This window comes from Diutina rugosa (assembly GCF_008704595.1).
Source record: "Diutina rugosa strain CBS 613 chromosome Unknown scaffold25_size169986, whole genome shotgun sequence".
In the NCBI taxonomy this organism is placed as follows: Eukaryota; Fungi; Ascomycota; class Pichiomycetes; order Serinales; family Debaryomycetaceae; genus Diutina; species Diutina rugosa.
The window spans coordinates 134792-155663 of record NW_022995094.1 but is presented as its reverse complement, the minus strand read 5'-3'; the positions used below and the strand labels follow the sequence as shown (position 1 = coordinate 155663).

Below are 20872 nucleotides of genomic sequence, written 5' to 3'. Positions count from 1 at the left end.
CAAGACGTGACCCACCCCACCCCCACCATTGCTAACGAATATAACAAGCTATAAACATTTAAGCCTTATCTAGCTTATTGTAGATGCCTTTGTAATCTTTGCAGTCTCTGGATCAGACCCCTTTACCCCTGGTTTGAAGACTGTCTTGGCTCGTACACTGTCTTGGTCCCTCGCCCGCTTGGGCCGGGTCGACCAAACCGGCGTGACACATGCGCGTTTCGGGCGTTGCCTACCAGTGACGAAAGGCATGGCAGAAACAAAAAAATCGGGCCACGGCTGACACACCCTACGGTTATCTCCGCGTGGCATCTACGTGATGTATGTAAACCAGGGGTCCAAGTGAAACAGGCACCGTACTTACGCTGACACCACCATAACATAGTAATTTCCCAATCGCTACTTGTGGTCACTTATCATCCATTTTGGTAGGGGCTCAGGTCTCGCTGGCGGAGTTAATTGGCCAGTGAGAATCCTGGAAATTGCGCTGGGAACGTGGGATACGAGACCAGACTGCGGCGAGAGGGGAGGGAGGCGGGGGGAAGACAGGGCTTAACCACTGGGGCTTAGACATTCCACAAAACAAGGTTTGACATTACTGCTTGAAGCCGTATTTATTTCCTTACCACTTAGAAATACCAGGAGTCGAAATAACGACTCACGGTGCTTAGAATTACCTTATTAGAGAATGGCTGGTCAGTAGAAAGGCGCTTTTCCTGCAGATAAGCACTGCTGGCCATCGTCAACCAGTGGCGCCCTACCCCACAATTCGTCGTCTCTCGACAAATTTCACCCCTCAAACAACAAAAAAAACCAAAGAATTTACGGCAAAAAGACGTACCTTTTTCCATTTAAATCGGAATTGTTAGTGTAATTACATTCACTGCTTCCCTACCGCCGACTTCTGCTCCCCCCTTGCTGGCTACATCAGGCCTCGGCATAGCAAAATTTACAAGGTTGGAGCAATCGTCTAACCAACTTCACTCCTGCACACAGTGCACGCGCGCGAACAAATATAGCACAATCTACGCCGAAGACGTAAACATCGCGTCCAATTTACACCCCCCCTTCCTAATTGCCCGCCATTGCTCTCTGCCATGTCGTGGTTTGAGCCATTCCCGCTTAGCATCTACCAGGAAGAAAATGAAATCACGGGCAAAAACCCCCCCGAGGTGTGTCCCACCGAACCGTTTGTCGCCGGCGTCAACGTCCGCTGTGGCCCGTTACTCCGCCTCTTTGGCACCCACGAAGGCAACCAAGACAACTACCGGGGGCTGATCCTTTTGGTGGTTGATGAAACTGAACCCATGCCTGAAGTGACGTTTGATGTTGGTCCGCTGGTGGGCGAAGGCGAGCCCCAGCTAGAACTGGGAGAGTTTGTCGGTACCAAGATTGCCGTCGAGCTGGGGCTTGTATTCTACCGTTATTTGATTGATTTGAGACTTGCTACCTATGAACAGTTGGTCAAATATGCTGTTAACGGTGTCCACGTGCTGCTGTACCTGTTCTTTGTCCCCGCGCTGGCGATGCTGATGAACGTGGTGCTGTACCTGTGTAACGGGATGTCTTTGGGAACTGACACTAAGGACTTTAAACTGTCGTTGTGGCTTGACGTGCTTAATAAGCACGCCGACTTGCACTACCACGTGATGCTTGGTGGCGGCGACCAGCTCTACTGTGACGGGATCAAATTGGCGCTGCTGAAGGTGAAACAGTGGGCGGAACTGTCGAAATACTCCCGCAAACGGCACGTCAAGGTGACCCCGGAATTGGACTTGGAAGTCGACAACTACTACCTCAAGACTTACACTAACTGGTTCGGTAAAGGGTTCCTCAAAGTCAAATTGGGCACGTTGGTGCTGTCGGCATTCCCCCGGGCATTGCTGATGATCCCGTCGGTAAACATTTATGATGACCACGATATCATCGATGGCTACGGCTCCTATAAGGATAAGACGATGAGAGGCGATTTGTTCCAGCTTCTTGGTGCCAAGGCATACAAGTACTACATGTTGTTCCAGCAACACGTCTCGTTGGACGAGCCTCTGTACGGCAAAGCCGAGCCGCTGTGGATCTTAGGTGGTGTTGGCCCCTATATTAAGCAGCCTAACCACCTGATCTATATGAATTTGGGTAAAGAAATCGCGTTGCTTGGCCTTGACTGTCGTACTGAGCGTAAGCTTGACCAGATCTGTCTGAGAGAAACGTATGGGGTAGTGTTCGACCGGTTGGAACGGGAGATCCTGAATAACCCTAACATTAAACACTTATTGGTGATGTTGGGGGTGCCCATCTTCTACCCCAGATTGGTGTGGCTTGAGAAATTGCTTTCGCTGACGGCTTTGGCTCCGGCAAGAATGATGGCTCAGCGTAATTTAATCAACAAAGGGTTGGTCAACGAGTTTGACGGTGAGGTGGAAGTATTGGACGATTTGAACGACCACTGGTGTGCTGCCGACCACAAGGCCGAACGCAACAAATTGACGAAGCTGTTGATTGAATTTGGCGCCGCTAAGGGGGTCAGAGTGACGATCTTGCTGGGTGACGTTCACTTGGCGGCGTTGGGCCGGGTGAAGCTGAAGTTCCACAAACACCCCACCATGCACCGAGTGGTGGAGAATAAGGATGTCGTCGTCGAAAACGCCAACGTGCTCGAGACTCCCGAAAACGACCCCCGGCTCATCTTCAACGTTATTTCGCTGGCAATCATCAACGGTCCTCCTCCCGACGGCATGGCGACGTTATTGCAAAAGCGGCTGAGAATCCACACGTTCGACAAGAACACTCAGGAAGACTGTGTGCCGTTGTTCTTCTGCGACGTCAACGCTAAAGATCGCGACAACAACCGCTTCTTAAACAAGCGCAACTGGCTGGACTTGATTTTGGCGAAACAGCTGCCGTTGGCGGCGGAGTGTAGCGAGACCAACCCCGTGCGCCGCTTCCCGCAACCGATTTTGCCCGGGTACCAGGACCAGGTGGAGCTGGCGTTGGCCCACCAGAAGGTGAGTGCCGAGTGGGTGAAGTATCCGTTGTACCCGGACTCATTGGTCACTCGTTTCCGTGTCGAACGCGATCCCAATAACTTCAATGCTGCCACCACTTCCTACGAATTGTACGTGCCGCCATTATTCGGCCAATGGAAGCTCGAAAAAGCCCCCGTCAAACACGTTGACAAGTAATTGAAACAAGCAAACTGTCTACCAAAAGAGGAAACACTCCTAATAATAACTAATCTCACTAATGAAAATGTACAACCTAATTACAGTAATTAATCTCATCACTCCGATCTGATAAATCTCTACTCAGCCTCAAAACTGCTTCCAAAGTAGTATAAATTACCGAGTGGCTGTGTCTATTTAGATAAAGAGGAATTGCTATGTATTTTAGGTTGATTATCTGGACTGCTTCCGAGATATCCCGAGGTGTTGTTCCGATTATCCGATTTTGTGTACCGATCGAGTAAAAGTTAGCCTGCGAACCGCACACACACTGTACTTTAAGTACGAGAAAGCAAGAGTATGCGTCGCGGAATCACCCCCCATTCTCGTATTTACAGTTAGCCTCAAGTGACCACCTACCCTTTCTACCATCACAGTCTATTTGCTCTGTAGGCTCTTTCAGTATCTGGGTGTGAAGCCCTTCTATTTTTCACGTGTGCCTCGCCGCCACGATCGCGTGTACGCTTTTGTGAGCGTGACGGAATTTCAACCGGTTCGAAACGAATGTGGTTTAACATCCTCAGATCGAGATCTCAATAGTCCAATCAGCCAGCATCGATAACACTTATTTATACATTTCTCTGAGTAATCCCCGAGTCGTTAGTCCCGGTTGTGCTTCCCCTCTTACTCCCCGAGTCGAGTCAAGTTTACCTAAACGTTGGCGGCGAGCGTTCTCCGTGTAAAGCGGCGTCGAAGTAGACGCAATTCGGATTCGGTACGCCTCGCGGCCACCGCACTAGCCACCCCCCAAAACCAGGAATAGCCCAGTTCCTTTAAGCAGTTTCTATGGGAACTACCTCTCTTCTGACATGATCGGTAGTCGCCTGTTACAGTCGTCCTACTTTGGTCCAGAGTCACCGGAAGTTTCCTGGTGTCGTCGCGTCCGCTACACCGGTGCCGCAAACCTTCGGAAAATTCCGAACTGTTTAAAACTAGCGATGATTTTTTCGGTGTGCACTCCGGGGTCCCCTGCTGCCTAAATAAAGGGTTGATTCCCCACCCTGCCCACCTCCACACCCCGCCGTTTCCTTTGCTTTTTTTTGCCAAATTAACCAAAACATCAAAAGGTCCGTTGGGCGATGAAACGCGTGAAGCCCGACCCCGACGACACCGACGCCAAAGACGCCTTGGCCAACATCACCAAGATCCCCGCGTGCCAGCGGTGTCGGGTCAAGAAGATCAAGTGCGACCAGAACTTCCCCAAATGCCTGAAGTGTGCCAAGATCGGGGCCGACTGCATCGTGTTTGACCCCGTCGTGGCCCGTGAGGTGCCGAGACTGTACACGTTACAGCTTGAGGACCGGGTGAAGGCGTTGGAGGCCCAGTTGAAGCAGAGCGGCATCGAGGTTAATTCGCTGGAACCTAATGATGCTAAGCGAGCTAAAGTGGTGGGTAATGGTCTGGTGGCTGCTACTGAGGCTGTGGGACCCGGGGATGGCATGGGCGATACCAATATCTCGTTTTCTCGGTTGATGCTGACGGCAGTGAGAGTCAACAATAATAAAAAGCTGATCCCGATTTTACAGAATCCAAGCTTAGGCCGACGAGACCTGACTACGGTGGGTAACCAGCTGATCCCGATATTACCAGCCATCCTCCCGCCCAAGATTACTGCCCTCGAATTCCTCCAAGTATTCTTTGCCCAATCCAACTCCCAGCTCCCTATTTTGCACCGAGAAGAGTTCTTAAAGGAATACTTCCTCCCCATCTACGGCCCGTTCAATTTTGCCGACTTTTCCCTCGCATCCAACTATACAGAGATCAACGCTGACTACATCATGGACCAGCTGTCGGCCACCGTTGGCGCCACTGCAGGCGTCCAAGAGGCCCCTTGGTTCGACCAGTACATCCAGAAGTTTGAAACGGCGTTACAAGGGTGTACTGACCCTACTGACGACCATATCCGCAAAGTACTGAATGGCATCAGACCACCCAAGAAATACCACAAAGCGCTCTATTTCTTGAACATGTGCTTTGCCATTGCTCTGCTGGCGAAACACTTGCAGTACCCGATCCTGATTCTGGCGCTGTTCCGGTTTGCCGCCTGTAAGTACTTTGACAAAGTACACCAGCTGGGCGACCACTTGGAGGCATTACAGGGGATCTTATTGTTTGCCGTTTACCTGACGATGCGCCCCACCTACCCCGGGGTATGGTACACGTTGGGACTGGCGTTACGGCTCTGTGTCGACCTTGAGCTCCATAATGAACTTAACCTGAAGATCCACCAAGACCTCGACCCGTTCATTGTTGATAAACGGCGACGGCTCTTTTGGTGCACATACCTGTTGGACCGCCAAGTATGTTTTTATTTGAACCGTCCCGTGGGCATCCCCGATCAGAGTATCAACACCCCGTTTCCTTCCAAGAACGATGACGCCGAAATCGTCCCCTTGGAATGTGCTGCTAAAGCAAAGAAATTCTCTGGTCACCCTCTGTATAAACGCGTGGCGTGTCTGATGTTCAAAATCCGGCAAATCCAGCTGGAACTCCAACGGATCTTATACACTAATTGTGAGCTTCCACGTAAGTTTAAGTCGGTGGACGAATGGCGAGGGCTGATACTCCGCAGACTCCACGAGTGGCGCCAGCTGTGTCCCCGTCGTCCCGTGGAAATGAACTGTGACTTTAACACTCGGTTCTTTGACCTCAACTACTACCACGCTCTACTTAACCTTTACGGGCTCTCACCGAAGAACCACTGCTTGCTGACGGAGGACTTCTTACAGGTGCTGATGGCGGCCCGGGGCCTCATTGAAGTGTACCAGGAGCTTCTCGAGCTCAAACTGATCAACTTCACCTGGGCTGCCGTCCACAACTTGTTCATGGCGGGGCTGCTGTATTTGTTCCTGATCTACAACTGTGAGGAAGTACGCAAAGTCAACCCTATTCTCGAAGTGAAGAAAGTGACGCTGCAAGCCTTGAACATCCTCAATCTGCTAGTGGACCGCTGTGACGCCGCCATCACCTGTCGCGACATCTTCAAGAACTTAACCATGGTCATCATCAAGATCAAGTATAATGAGGTTGTCCACGGCAACACCAAGGCGGTGCTGAAGGAGATGATCCACAACATCGACTCCAACGCCAACTCGCTGTTGATGAAGCTTGTGGAGATCTTGAACCAGGAGAAACCCACACAACTGCCAGGCCCGCCGCTGGCCAACCCCGCAGTGCCAGAAGCGTTCCCCGAACGGTTATGGCGTGACGCTTACCCGCTCATGGTGCAATCGCAAGAACAAACGACATTTGACTGGATCCCGGCTCCCGACGACGGCCGCACCCCGATGACGGTGGACCTGCCTGCTCGCGCCCTGCTGATGGCTCAGACGCCGGCCAATAACAACAACAACAATGACGTTGGTGGCGGCGCTCCCAACATCCCCATCAACGAACTCGAAACGTTCTTCCAGGAATTGGAGAACGTGCTGCCGATGTCGCTGGGTCTGCGGCGCGATTCCGCCTACGAAGCCTTCCGCCACGATATCTATAACCTGCCACTGGGAGATAGCGACAAGCCGCAACTGCCTCACCCTCAGCAGCGTGAGTACCGCGAAGACCGCAAGGCGTTTGAGATGATGAGACAAATGCCCAACGAGATAATCTGGGACCAGTTCTTCACCAATCCGGGGCAGGGGCCAAGCAACATCAGCTTGAACCCGGGGTTTTTAACCGACAACTCTGATACTGTCAGCAACAACGGCTGAAGCCTGTATACTTTTTAGTCATGTATTATTACCCACCGGACCGGCTCCGGTGACCCTCAGTCATCTAATAGAAGGTATTATGAGAAGTATCCTGTAGTACTGATCTAAAGCAAACGTAATCATATCTTGCTTTGTGAGTTTTTCTCGAAGAATTGAGAGGTCGTTTCGCAACTGTGTGCTTTGACCAACCAAAATATGCAATGAGAAGCAAAAGGCGTCAACAAGTAATGATCTTGACCAGCAAGGACTCCCAATTTAACTCATGTGCTTGTTGTTAATAGCTTCGGATGTTGGTGATTACGATCATCCACTTTCTCCCTTTCTCTGCAAACTTTTGGAATTTCGCGTATATTTCAACTATACTGAAAATACGGGTTTTTACCATAGAATCAAACACTCGCAAAAAAAGAACAGTTCCCAATTGCCTTTCGTCACCTCCTAGTTGAAGAGGTGAGGTTTATGGTTTCATAAAGGCACAATGCTCATTATTTATTAATCGCTATCAATCTGTTTTGTTATTCTCTTAGTCGTTACACCATAATCTTATTTGCCAAAGTTTTTGTCATCATTATCGTCATTATCATCGTTATTCTCAGCAACGTCAAATCATTGTCATTTCAGCTTTCAGCCTCAACTTCAACGGCTTCGTCATGGCCAACCTCATTAGATTCTGCCTCCTCACCCTCACCCTCATCCTCATTCACAACCTCATCATCATCTTCATCATCATCTTCATCCTCGCTGCCATCGTTGCCGTATTCCGCAAACATTCCGTGTAAGCGGGAATAGTATTTGCGGTGCATACGACCTTCGCATTGCAATACGTACTCGTAGGACGTCTTAGGATAGTTGCCATGTGTCGCCAAAATCAAGCTAGCCAAGTTGTCAACGACGTCGAGGATAGGTTTCTTATCATCGAAAGTGTCGACAATTCTATCAAGCACAAAATCGAAAAGCATTGAACCCCGGTTTTTCGCATACTCTTCCACTTGTTTCGGGAACGCAAACCAGAGGGCAGCCACCACCGTGATTACGTCGTCGTAGAGGTAGCGACTATCTTGGTGAGGAACAATTTCAATGGCCCGAATGATCTTGACGCACTGCGAGCTATTCATCCGATGAAACTGTTTTGTCTTTGAGAGCGCCACCAACATCAGCATCAACGCGTCGGTGAGCGCCTGCGACTTGGTCCCATAGAGTCCGGCGGAGATGCCCGCAACGTACTTTGGAACGTCTTTTGGATCTGGATCCTCGTGCTTCCACTTCTTCGCCAATTGCAAGCACGCCTCCACCTTGGGCTCGGGCGCATTCGACATCAACTGCAAAAAGAGATAGGGAGGATATATCAACTCACCCAGTTGCTGCTCCTCTCCAAAATCGTTCGTCATTTCTTGTTTCACTTCAGTGTTGCTCATTGCTTTCTGGAGTTGAGAATTTTTGAGACCAAGAGGAGGGGAGTGGCAATATTTTTATAGAGGCCTCGTTTAGCGCACCCCTGACGAGTGCATCTGAGGATTCGCGATTGAAATTTCCTCAATGGGAGGGGAAAATGAGGATATAGCTCGAGAAGTTGTGATCCGATTTATAAACTGGAGTCAATAAAAGAATCACAAACGTCTGATCTTTCAATAGATTTCAAATTCACTGGCATTCATGGCGTATTTGATGGTAATTTCATCCTCAGTGGATGCACGTCACGTGACTTAGTCGATCCTTTCTGAAGTTTGTGTCGCCACGCGGTAATCCTCTTTCAAAAACTGTGACGCCTATACGAAGGCCGTCACGCTCGTTTTATCGATTATCAATGAGTAATGTAACTATATAGGTTCACAGAAAGTTAATTTTGGAAGCTCATTATGATACCACACTCGGGGTATGGAACATTACTCCTCGGTGATTATTGTTCATTAGCTAAAAATTCTCGTTGTAAGGACAATCGGTGGCTGAGTATGGACATTCGGAAATGAAGTTGTTTTTAACCAATGAGATGTAGTTACTGCATATCGATTCCGTAAAACCGTACAACAAATGGCTATAGCTTTACTGTAATCATTACACAGACTTGTACTTGATCTAATTAGACGTAGAATGGGATCGTAAATGGTGTGTTATACGCTTCACACGACCTAGGGCTTTAGGACTTGGCACGGCTTTTTTCGAGCTACCATAAACTGGCGAGCGCATGTCACACAAAAAAGACGGGATTGTCGGAGGGTCAATTCCGATGAGCTGACACGTGTGCAACATGTTGAGGATATTTCACCCCCTGTTGTCACCCTACTTGGTTGAGCCAATATGAATTTCGGTGCTGAGGCTTTGCAACAAGCCCAGGAGTATCTCCAAACTCTGGGACTCCCAGAAGAGTTCACCATGCAAGCCATGATGTATGTCCTGGCCAGACACAACCTGACGCCCTTTGAACGAGGGGGCACGTTCGAGGCTCCCATTACGCGAGCCTTGGGCAAGCCTCCAAACAAGGATTGCCTCCAGCCGTTTGGCTGTCTTGTTGAGTATAAGACACCAAAGGGAGCCACGCAGAAGGCGGTGTTCTTGGGCGTCGACATTGGCATGTTTGGTGAAAAGGATCCTCCGGCGTTCAATGTCTACGACCCCAAAACTAAGCGGGAGAAACAGGTGGCTAAGGTGGAATTCTTTCCCAACAAGTTCCCCATGCGTGATGGTTTTGATTGAATGATGGTACCACGACTATTTAGTGAGTTGACAATTACGAACACTCAAAGTAGATTTCTTTAGCCTTGGCTATCACACTGAAGAATTGAGTAAATGTCCAATCCTTTGTCGAGTTTTCGACTGAGTGACAATAGTTCACAATGTAGAGAGAACCTTGGTGTGAGCTTTCGAAAGTAGCCCACATGTCAAATAGCTTAGTTTTCCCTACAGAATTGTGAAACACATAATTCACTAAACTATATAAATCTCCAAAAAGTCATCTCTCAAGTTGTGCATTTGCAGTAAGTGCCCTATGGGGTACATACTGCCTGTCAGCGCGACCACCTGTGCCTTGCTGTATGATTAAATGCGCCCCCACCTGTCAGTGGCGGTCAGGGAAAGCGGCCGATGAGAGGACGTAATTCTCTGAGTGGTACGAGCAGTCAAGTGGGTACTCGCCATCAGACTCGACGTCCGTGGTTGATGGAGTCGTCGCGGCCGACGACAATGGCGAGGGAGGGGGCGATGCTGAGGTTCTCGGGTATGCTGGGGGTTTTGGGAGTGCTGTAAATTCAATGACGCCGTTTGGAAATTTAACTCGACGGGTACGCGAGCGAAACCGCCTGGAGCCATTGGTGGCGTCTGTGGCGGGCTTCCGTGATTGGTTGTTTGAGGGAGGCTTCGAGGCGCCTCCATTCCCATCAAACGGCAAGTGGTTTTCTTGATGGACTCTTAACTCACTGTGTTTGCGAAATGCCAGTCCACACCCCGGCAAGTAGCACTTGAAGGGGTAGGGGTCGCCGTGATACAGCAGATAAGCCGGCGTCCACACGTCAGCGTGGTAGCGCCGGTTGTGGTACCCAATCTCCTTGAACTCCACGGGCTTGCCACAGTACCGACAGTACCGGTGGCCCTTAGGCGGCGGCACTGTGTAGGGCGGAGGGGTGAATGGTGGCATTGAGGGAGAGGGAGTGGTGGGTGACGAAAACGGGGAGATTAGCGCTCAGGGCGAATAAAAATTACTACGGCCGGCACACAGACCAAGCTACACGACGCCGGCACCCCGTCGCTGTTAACATTCTTGCCGCACATAGACGACGTTACCTTCATGCCCCCTGCCATGAACGCGACGCCAAGGTCGCGTGACAAACAATGCCATTGCTTCGAGATTTCTTTAATGTGATTGGCGAAAGGCTTTTAAGGGGGTAGAAGGGTTCGGTTCTTCTGGTCATTAGGTCTACGCCAGCCTCATTGTCTTCTCAGGCCAGTAATTGCGGTCCCCTCGTTGTAAAGCGAGGCAGTGGCTCGGCGGGGAACGACTAACCTCGATAACAACCATGCGGGGAAGGGAAAATACGATTGAATGACAGCTAATTCAGCTAAGGATGATCTGGGAAACCAAAAGTTGAGATGATGGATTTCTCAGTGATTGGCCTGCAATGTGGCTGCTACCTCAACATGCATACACCTATCTTGTTTAGGTCTATATTCTCCTCTCCACCTCTTTTTCTCATCCCTCTCTTCCGTAAGTTGCCTTAGATGGCATGGTCCTAAGATCGCTATTGACGTAGATCAAGCGTAGTAGACCTTGCTGAGGTCATGGCTTACATCATGACGTTTTGACGCCGCTGCGGATTGTGCCTGCGTGGGGCTTAAGGCTAGCCCCCCAGTGCGAAAAGTTCCGTTCTCAAATACTCTCATTAGCCTGTTGTCAACACAACCAACAATGCCAGCCAGTGACCTGAAACAAACCAAATATCAGATGATTGCTGGATTTCCTTGATTTCTACGAAACAAGTCTACAAAAAGAGAATCCCCAGCTTGGCTGCTTTCCTTCCTCTCCCTCCCTCATCTCTCTCCCACTGCATGTCGTCAGTGCGCGTACCATAACAGCCAGCCCGCCGTGTTTACCCTTTCGCCAAATCGGGCAAGACGCACGTAATTAACACTATCATCGCCCTTGCCGCCGTCTTTCTCCACTTCATCCTTTCCCTAATACCCATCCACCGACGATGCCTCAACCTCAACGTCGTCCTCCCACCGACAGCGACGATGACGAGGACTACGAGCAGCTGATCGCCCGCATGCTCCAACGGAGACACGCCACCCACCCTTACGCCCAGGCCAGCACCGGCTCCGACCTGGACTCCTTCAACCTCCCCCAGATACCCCCGCCGCCGACTTATACTCATACCACGCCGGACGGCTACCTGAGGAGTACCCCAGATTACGATTTGGGCACGGCTTACCCTCAAAGACAGCCCCACGACGATGAGTTCTACCACCGTTTAGACAGCTCTCCGGGAAGAGAACCGCTGCCGGTGGCCATCGGTGAAGGTACCTACCACGATTTTGGTGAGCCTGACCACCTCGAACCTGATTTTGACGACGCATTTGTGCCTAACGTCTACGATGTCGACGACGATGAGGAACGCGAGTTCGACCGCCATATCGACTATACCAACATCGAGGGTGACGACTACGACCTTGCTACAGTGGAATTCCCACCTACACCGAAAGCTCTGATTAGTCACAAGTCGCTGATCCGTGGTCCTCCGCCACTGGAGTACCTGGTGAAAACTAAACGAGCCCCTCCTCCCTCCCTTAAAGATATCACTGAGGACCAAGAAACCATCTACGACGAACCGGTATACGAGGAAGAGTTCTACGAGAAGGATTACGAAAGCAGCCCCAGCTACGTCGAGGAGTACGAGGACGAGATCCCCAGCCACGCCCCGCTCCAATTTGGGGGAGCGCGAGGCGTCAACGGCCACTTGGTGCTTGATTGTCCCGTGGCTCTGGAGCTTTTGGCCAAGTACCAAGACTTTGACCCCGAATTGAAGAATGGCGGGCTCAAACGTGAGTTTGCGTTTATGAGATACACCGCCGTCACTTGCGGTCCTTCCAACTTCTACCGAGAAAACTACGTGCTCAGACCAGTGCACTACCCTGTACCTCGGCGGACAGAGCTTATGGTGGTGATCACGATGTATAACGAAGACGATATTCTCCTTGCCCGTACGCTCAAGGGGGTGTTTAAAAACATTAAGCATTTGGAGCTGCGCAAAGACCTGCTGATGTGGGGTAAAGACCTGTGGAAGAAAGTCGTTGTGTGTATTATCAGTGATGGTCGTTCCAAGATCAATAAGCGGGCCCAGGCCCTTTTGGCTGCGTTGGGGGTATACCAAGAGGGGCTCGCCAAGCTGAGAGTTGACGATAAGAAGGTGAAAGCTCACATCTACGAGTACACTACCCAAGTGGGGATTAGCAAAGTTGACGATACCGTTAAACTTACTACCACCAAGATCGTCCCCGTCCAGCTTGTGTTTTGCTTAAAAGAGAACAATGCCAAGAAGATCAACTCGCACCGGTGGGCATTCCAGGCCTTGGGCCAGGTGCTTCAACCAGAACAAGTGGTGCTTTTGGATGCCGGTACGCAACCGCTGGGTCGCTCGTTATACCATTTGTGGCAGGAGTTCGATAAAGACGCTCAAGTGGCCGGTGCCTGTGGTGAGATTAAGGCCCTGCTCAAAGCGAAACAAATCATCACTAACCCGTTAGTGTACGCGCAGAACTTTGAGTACAAAATGCTGAACATTCTCGATAAGCCTACCGAGCTGATCTTTGGTTTCATCTCGGTGCTTCCCGGGGCATTCTCCGCCTACCGCTACGTTGCTCTTCAAAACGATATCAACGGACGTGGGCCATTGGAGAAGTACTTTAAGGGTGAATTCCTCCATTCCAGTGGCGAGCTTGACCCCAATGACGATGAATACGAACTTAAACGGACGCAAATGCAGGAAGAAGCGGGTATCTTCACCTCCAACATGTACTTGGCCGAAGACAGAATCCTCTGTTTTGAGCTTGTTGCCAAACAAGGGTGTCTGTGGCTTTTGCGGTACGTGAAACTGGCCTCGGCCGAAACTGATGTTCCCGAACACCTTGCTGAATTCATCTTACAAAGAAGACGGTGGTTGAACGGTTCGTTCTTTGCTGCCATCTACGCGGTGGTCCACTTCTATAAGATCTGGAAGAGTTCCCATCTGTTTGGCCGTAAGTTCTGGCTCCACGTCGAGTTCATTTACCAGTTTATCAACTTGATTGTCTCGTGGTTTTCCCTTGGTCTGTTCTTTCTTGTGTTCCGCATTTTGTGTACCGGTCTAGAAGATCCGCTGCTTGGTTTTGGTGCTGCTAAAGTGCTTTCAGTGATCTTTCTATGGTTGTACGTGGCATCAGTGGTCACCACATTTGTGCTTGCCTTCGGTAATAAACCAAAAGGTACAGAAAAGTTCTACATTGTCATTGTGGTCTTCTTTGCCATATTGATGATATACATGATATTCGCCGCGGTGTTTATGGCGGTGCACTCCATCACCGAGCTTGTCAACCTGAATGATCATCTGGCAGCCCACTTCTTCTCCGACCTGTCATTCCGAGACCTTGTCGTCGCCACCGCCCTGACCTACGCCTTGTACTTCATTGCCCTGTTCATGTACCTTGAGCCGTGGCACATGTTCACCCTGTTTGCGCAGTACCTCCTTCTCAGTCCTTCCTACGTCAATGTGCTCAACATCTACGCCTTTTGTAACATTGACGACGTGCTGTGGGGGACTAAAGGTGACACCAAAGCCGCTGATTTGGGTCTGGCCCGCGTTACCGACTCCGGTTTGTTCGATGTGGCGATCCCGATCCGTCCTGAAGAAATCAACCAACTGTACCTTGACCAGCTTGAAATCATCAAGGCCCCTGAACCCAAACAGGAGACGAAGCCTGAAGCTACCGCTGAAGATTATTACGCGCTCGTGCGTTCGATGACAGTGTTAGTATGGATGTTCACTAATTTTGTCATCATTGCCGTCGTTCTTGAAGCAGCAGGCTTCCTGACGTTTGGCGAAGATGACCAGGTGGGACGCGCCAAGATCTTCTTGACGGTGATCTTATGGATCGTGGCGTTCATGGCGTTGTTCCGCTTCATTGGGTGCCTGCTCTATCTCATCCAGCGGATCAGTACCTGGTTTAAAGGACTGGACCGTCGCCACCCGGAAGACTTTGAGAACTACGAGTACGCTTACCCTGTGGAATATCCTAATGAATACGAGTACGCCGAGCCGGTACCGCCGCCTATGGAGGAATTAGAGCCCGAGCCGGAACCCCAATACCAGAACCCCCGGTCGACTCGGTGGTAGAAAACAATAGCGACTCTGGAGTCGCCTCACGACATTAATGCACATATCTATAGATAGTTTTGAATCATTATAATTAGATTACAATAATTCATCCTCCTGATGAGCCCGTGAAATTAGTGTGTACGCAAACCCTAGCAATGATGTTTTCCTCTATAACGTTTGATTTTGGTCTATGGTGTGGTATATACAGATTTAGCGGAACCACAGACGCTTGGCGGGTTCCGGTTGAGTAAAGTCTCGCGGCTGAGTCAAGACGGGGCCCGACCGCTGGCCCAAGCCAAAGTGTTGCAAGATGAATTCGACATCACCAAACTCGCCACGGTTGCCTTGCATGGCCACCGCAGGAATACCTGAGCTGGTGTGGTTAGTGACGACCTTACCGGTCAACACCTTCTCCGCCACTCTTTGCAAGTCGGCAATAGTGAGTTGCTCGATCTTCTCGATCATTTCGTCGACGGGGGTCACCTTGCCGTGGCATTGCACCTGACGACCCATATCTTCAAGTCTGGCGAGTCTCAGCTCGAAGCTCATGAGCAACAGCGACTTGAGCTGGTTTTTAGCCCGCAGAACCTCGCGTTGGTTGAGGGCACCCTTCTTGGCGTCCTTCTCGAGGAGAGCGGCAAGCTCAAAGCAGATGATTTGCGACATAATATGGGCGGCGTTGGGAGAGCACGAGAGTGTGATCCCAAAGAGACCCAGGCCGATGTACGAGTGGTTGAACGCCTGGCAGTTTTCGACAAACCCGTACTGGTTCAACACTCTGGTGTAGAGCCGCAGGAACATTCCCTTACCGGGACCACCAGCAGAAAACGACAGACCGCCGCCAAGGAGCTTCTGAAGCGTAGCCAACGCGTACAAGTCCTCGTCGAGTAACCCACCGGTTTCAAACCCGATTTGCATGTGGACTAACTCGGGCAAGTTAGCGTATAACGGAGGCTGGAAGGGAAGAGCGATCTCGCCACCAGTATAGTTGATTTCAGGAGAAGCGAAGTGTTCGGCCGTCGCCTTCCAGTCGCCAAACTGAGACTCGGCAAGCTTGACGGCGTCGGCGTGGTCGATACCCACCATCGCCACCGTGATGTTGTAAGGCTGGTAGAACTTTTGGTGGTAAGCCATCACTTCAGCCCGGCCGATTTCGGGGATACGTTCATGGGGACAGTATAACGGCAACCCAAGGGTGTTTTCGTGGTAAGCAGCGGCGTGGAGCACCTCAGGAAGTAAAGTTTCGTGCTTAGCCGCCAACTCGCCGCCTTCGTAGTCCACAGTCTGGAGGGTCTCCACAAGCTCTTCATCGGTGACGAGAGGGTCTCGCACGGTCTGGGCAATCGCCGCAAACATCTTATCGGCGTCGTGGTTGAACACCAGCGCCTGGTAGAACATCAGCTCTCTCTGGGCCAGACACATGAAGTTGCCCCCCAATTTCGAAAGGTTTTCAAGCATTTGTTTGCCCAGGGTCTTAGTCGTCAGTTTCCACGCTAAGCGGTCCCAGATGTGGGAGAGCCCCGACCGCTGGGGGTCTTCGTAGCGACTGCCGGCGTTGACGTAGGCGCCGAGGGCGGTGAAATGCCCCGGGGTGGGGTCGGTGACCACGGTGACGCCGTTCAGAAGCTTGGAGATCTCCACGGGAGACGCCTGGGTCGCAAGCGCCCGGCGGAGCACGCGGGAACCGGTCCGGGTCGAGGTCAGTCTGAGCATGGGTGGTGGTGCGAAGAGTGGCGCACCGAGATCGGTGGGGCTCAGGCTGGTAGAGCCAACGGGGGATAGATCGAATGAGGGGAAGAAATGAGAGATTTTCATGTTTCAACTAATGAGTTTGATGATGAATAAATGATAGATTGGAATGACTTTCTTATATTTCCATGATTTGTGTTAGGATGTTGATTCTATGTGCCTTACTACAACAACCCCTCTAAGGACGTTCTAGGGGTCTTCTACATCTTGATATTGGAATATTGTTAACGAGAAACTTGCGCTGGCTTTCTTTGATCTTAGCTATCTACTAGGTAGCGTCTTGCACTTGAGTGTTGTATGTTATACGCTGACGCCATTTGCGACTTTAAGAATAACTCAGCACAACTTTTAATTGATCAACCTTAAAGGGCTGCTCTAGGCTTCGGGGATCAAGTATATTGATTGACCATGATTATGAAGCACATGAAGGCGGCTTTTTTTAACTGGGTAAATCACGGAAATGATGTTTTTGACTACTTGATTTACATCTAAGCATTACAATTAATGTGGTACAGGGAATGGAGCTCTCTGACCCCAAAAAAGAATCGTGCTGCACATCAAATTCGACAAGACCCCTTACAAAACTCACCACTCTGCCCTCGAGCTGAGTCGAACATTGCAAAATTTTAATCCATCAAAGATATTCTATCGTGGTTTCAAGTATGTACATAGCATCATAAGACTGGAGCGGTGTCTTCAAGAATTTATCGTGGATACCAGTAAATTTCTATGGTTGCCCAATGATGAAGTCGGATCATTGGCCACACAACGCTTACAGCAATTCGATGTAACGTCACTAACAAATTTGAGCTGATTGATCTACTCCTTATACCGAACTATTGTGATTGAGTACGGTGGGTTATAGTTCAAAAAAATAAAATTAGCCATTTAACATGAAAAGGAATAGCTTCGAAGTTCAGTTGCTGCGAAATCATTGCCATTGCCCACAATGTTGAGACTCGTTACATTCGAACGCGTCATCCTCGATGTCTTGCATTTTACGGAGTAGGGGTGCATAGTGTAGCGACGTATTAATTCAATCAGCGGCAAACGCCGTAAAGAATTGCAGAATAGAAGTTTGCGCCAACAGCTTCGATTGCCGGCGATTAAATTGCGACCATGACACACAAATCCCCCAAAAAGTGGAGAAGTTGACCATAAAGTAGCTACTTGCGAAGATGCTATGATCTCACGTTACTTAGGGTTTTCTTCGATCGACTGCTAACCATCCCCCAAAAACGAGATGAGGCTCTCTGGATCTGTGTAATATGTTAATTTAGGGTCACAAGATCAAGTGAGGCTGAGGCTTCTTTACAAGCTGACGAAGCGAAACAGCTTGATTTGTAATGAGTTGAATATGAAAAATCCACGGCAGTAATCTTACTGCGCCTACGATAAAAAGCCTCCATCTAGAACCGTTTACCGGTAAACGGCTTTACCGGGCATAACCGGATTTAATCGGGCGCCTACGGAATTAACATGTACCCAAGAAGCACAGAAGGCAAGGATGAAAACAAATAGTTTCACCTCAACGTCTGACTGATGGGCATCTCTATCGACACCATGGATAGTGTCCGAAGGCACTGTAAAACCAGCCACGATCATGCAGACTCCCATTAGTTAGCTGATTTGGTCGGCGAGTGAACGCCGAGGCCACCATGTAAAACACATAGGCATTAGTTTGTGCATGATGTCGAGTTGACAACATTCGATTGCAGTCGTGATGGGAAGAAGAAATGCGGTAGATTGCGATTAAAACGATGCGGTTTTGTTCCAGTTTAGTTGGTGGTAGCGTATAAAGCTTCGTCTTCGATTCGACATGGTTTCCACGGTGTCCATTATATGAGAAAAAATTGTCTTTGTGATTCCGTTTTCGGTGTAAACACCGTTTGCAGGTTTAGCCTTGAGTACAAAGCAAACACTGCTTGAGTGCGCTCGCGATGACAGCCAAGTGGCTTTCACGCCCGGCTGAAACGGAACACAAAACAAAACCATTGATTTGGGAAAATGGTGGTATAGATATTCATATTCTCGATAGCGTTAGCTTTTACACGAGGTTTAGACCGTTCGTCCCCTCCTTTTTACGCGTTATCCTGGAACGATCGGCTCAACGCGGCGCGAGTGGACGGCGAATTACGTCATGCGCCGTTCCACTCTCTCATATAGATAACAAAAGTTTGCTGATATCCATGGTAGACTTGGATTCACGCTCGTCGTTCAGCTCTCACTCCACCGCCCTCCGCGACCCCGTCACCTACTCGAAACAGGGGTCGACCAAGGATGGCGAGGTCCTGGCGTACCGCGGCGAGCACGAGGAGACCGACAACGGGTTGCAACGCCAGCTGACGTTCTTGGAACGGTGCCAGACCCGGTTGTCGTTTTTCAACTCCAACTTGCGGCCCGTCCGCCGCAACATCGTCTCCCGATTCATCATGAACTACATCGTGATGGCGGTGTTCATGTTGTCGATTTTCTCGATCTACTGGGGGTCGATGTTCCACAAAACCGACCACCAAAGGTATCTTCGGATGTTGGTGTTGATTGAGGATACCGAGACCATCGACGGTATCCCCCCCATTTTCGGGGACCAACTCCAGAGGGTGTTGGCCACACCGCAGGCGAAGAAGATTGGCGAGTGGCACATTTACACCCCGGAAAACTTTACCTCAATCGAACCCAAACACGCCAATTCGCGGTCGGAAGCGGTGGAAACGTTGATTCACGACCAGCGGTACTGGGCGGCCCTCCACGTGAAGCCCAACGCCACTTATGAGCTTTACAAAGCCGTGGTCGCCGCGAATAAGAGTTACATCGCCGGTAACGAAACCTGGCGCAATGTCTACGAAACGGGTCGTGACTATGTCAATGTCCCCACTTACGTGGTGAAAAACTGCCAGTCGATTCAGGGGATGATGCTTGCCAACCAGCTGTCAATGACGAAGTCGCTATTTGATGCCATCCGGAATAAAGGGGAAGACGCCTCCAAAATCATGGAGGACGGGTGGGAGGTGATTTCGCAGCCACTCACGTTTGAGGTGTACGATCTTCGTCCCGTGACCGACAGTACCGTGCTTGCCCCGGCTCAGGTCGGGTTGATTTACATGGTGCTCGTAACGTTTTTCCAAATCAGTATGTTCCAAGAATTGCACACCACTGTGGGTAAGTCGGGGCTCAAACCGAGACACATCTTAATCTATCGACTTTGTTCGTCGCTTCTCTCGTACTTTTGGTTATCGCTCATGTACTCGTTGGTGTCGTTGGCTTTCCAAATCGACTTTACCAGAGCGTTTGGTCGGGCCGGGTTTGTCGTTTATTGGATGACTAACTGGATGGCCATGACCGCGGTGGGGACGATGAACGAGTTGGCGGCGCATATCTTCATCATGTTTGCCCCGTCGGTGCTTGGGTTCTGGTTGAATTTCTGGGTGATTGCCAATATTTCCCCCAGTTTCACCCCGATGGCGCTCACCGCCAATTTCTACCACTACGGTTATGCCATGCCCGTGTACAACGCATACGAGATTACCAAGTGTATTTTCTTCAATACCTACAGAGGCCACATGGGTAGATGCTACGGTGTTCTTGCCGCGTGGATTGTTGTTACCAATGTTGCATTGATGTTGATTATCCCCGTCTTCATGAGAAAAATGGCTGCCCGTGCGAAAGCTGAGGCCGCGAAAAACGCTAAACAAGCCGCCGAAAAGGAAAAGGCGACCAACGGGGATGCTTAGACTTGACAGTATTTATTACCCCTTACACTAATCATTTTTTCTGTCAATCAATAATCAGACACCACATTTTTCAAGTCTCAATCTTAAGCTACCACACAAATAGATAAATATTTGCTGAGAGCGAAAAAGTCAAGCGGTAACAATGCTGGGGTACTCGTATTAAATATGCTGTACACTAAGTTTCAAGTAGGCCCTCCGGGTGTTCTGGATGCTGTCTGTCCCGAAAGCGTTCGGTGGCTAAGGCGCGGACTCTGAGAAGGTAGCGGTGCATAACGCGCCACGCCACAACGGTTGGGGGGCTTAGCTTGGAGGGCTCGAATGGGTGCACTTTTGGTAGTAAAACCTTATAGTTTTCACGTGGGAATAAGGTAGAAAGCTATTAGGTACCCCTTGCTTGCAGTGGCCACCAGAGTGGGACTTTTCGCCATCAATAGAGGGGGTGGTTTAAACGTATGGTATTTATAAGAGTGCATATTATCCGCGGTAATCATCAAACTCTTCATGGTTGGAATTACAAAATTCGGGTTTAACACGACTTTTCTGAAGGTTTGAGCAATACACGCAAGTTCGGTGATTGGTATGGCAAGAACCCTCATCCAGTGTATGGCGCTGTCTATATAGTCGACCAATGG

At 50.0% G+C, this 20872-nt stretch overlaps 8 protein-coding genes across 8 annotated transcripts; 5 read left to right on the top strand and 3 right to left on the bottom strand. All coding sequences in view use genetic code 12, as the record gives it.

The window, feature by feature from the left end:
* Window positions 1-1094: 1094 nt before the first annotated feature.
* Window positions 1095-3176, top strand: DIURU_001451 (uncharacterized protein; the record flags this gene model as incomplete). Its single annotated transcript, XM_034153996.1, has 1 exon — window positions 1095-3176. One exon carries the CDS (start codon window positions 1095-1097, stop codon window positions 3174-3176), a length of 2082 nt encoding a protein of 693 aa, XP_034013808.1.
* Window positions 3177-4294: 1118 nt separating this feature from the next.
* On the top strand, window positions 4295-6922 carry PPR1 (Ppr1p; the record flags this gene model as incomplete). The annotated part of the gene is made up of 1 exon (XM_034153995.1): window positions 4295-6922. One exon carries the CDS (start codon window positions 4295-4297, stop codon window positions 6920-6922), a length of 2628 nt encoding a protein of 875 aa, XP_034013807.1.
* A 617-nt stretch (window positions 6923-7539) lies between these two features.
* On the bottom strand, window positions 7540-8337 carry DIURU_001449 (uncharacterized protein; the record flags this gene model as incomplete). Its single annotated transcript, XM_034153993.1, has 1 exon — window positions 7540-8337. One exon carries the CDS (start codon window positions 8335-8337, stop codon window positions 7540-7542), a length of 798 nt encoding a protein of 265 aa, XP_034013806.1.
* An 880-nt stretch (window positions 8338-9217) lies between these two features.
* DIURU_001448 (uncharacterized protein) lies at window positions 9218-9613 on the top strand (the record flags this gene model as incomplete). Its single annotated transcript, XM_034153992.1, has 1 exon — window positions 9218-9613. The coding sequence occupies one exon, from the start codon at window positions 9218-9220 to the stop codon at window positions 9611-9613; it is 396 nt and encodes a 131-aa protein (XP_034013805.1).
* A 361-nt stretch (window positions 9614-9974) lies between these two features.
* On the bottom strand, window positions 9975-10550 carry DIURU_001447 (uncharacterized protein; the record flags this gene model as incomplete). Its single annotated transcript, XM_034153991.1, has 1 exon — window positions 9975-10550. The coding sequence occupies one exon, from the start codon at window positions 10548-10550 to the stop codon at window positions 9975-9977; it is 576 nt and encodes a 191-aa protein (XP_034013804.1).
* Window positions 10551-11604: 1054 nt separating this feature from the next.
* DIURU_001446 (chitin synthase family protein) lies at window positions 11605-14778 on the top strand (the record flags this gene model as incomplete). The annotated part of the gene is made up of 1 exon (XM_034153990.1): window positions 11605-14778. One exon carries the CDS (start codon window positions 11605-11607, stop codon window positions 14776-14778), a length of 3174 nt encoding a protein of 1057 aa, XP_034013803.1.
* Window positions 14779-14970: 192 nt separating this feature from the next.
* MAS2 (mitochondrial-processing protease subunit alpha) lies at window positions 14971-16473 on the bottom strand (the record flags this gene model as incomplete). Its single annotated transcript, XM_034153989.1, has 1 exon — window positions 14971-16473. The coding sequence occupies one exon, from the start codon at window positions 16471-16473 to the stop codon at window positions 14971-14973; it is 1503 nt and encodes a 500-aa protein (XP_034013802.1).
* Window positions 16474-18698: 2225 nt separating this feature from the next.
* On the top strand, window positions 18699-20240 carry DIURU_001444 (SNG1 family protein; the record flags this gene model as incomplete). The annotated part of the gene is made up of 1 exon (XM_034153988.1): window positions 18699-20240. The coding sequence occupies one exon, from the start codon at window positions 18699-18701 to the stop codon at window positions 20238-20240; it is 1542 nt and encodes a 513-aa protein (XP_034013801.1).
* Between the last annotated feature and the right edge of the window lie 632 nt (window positions 20241-20872).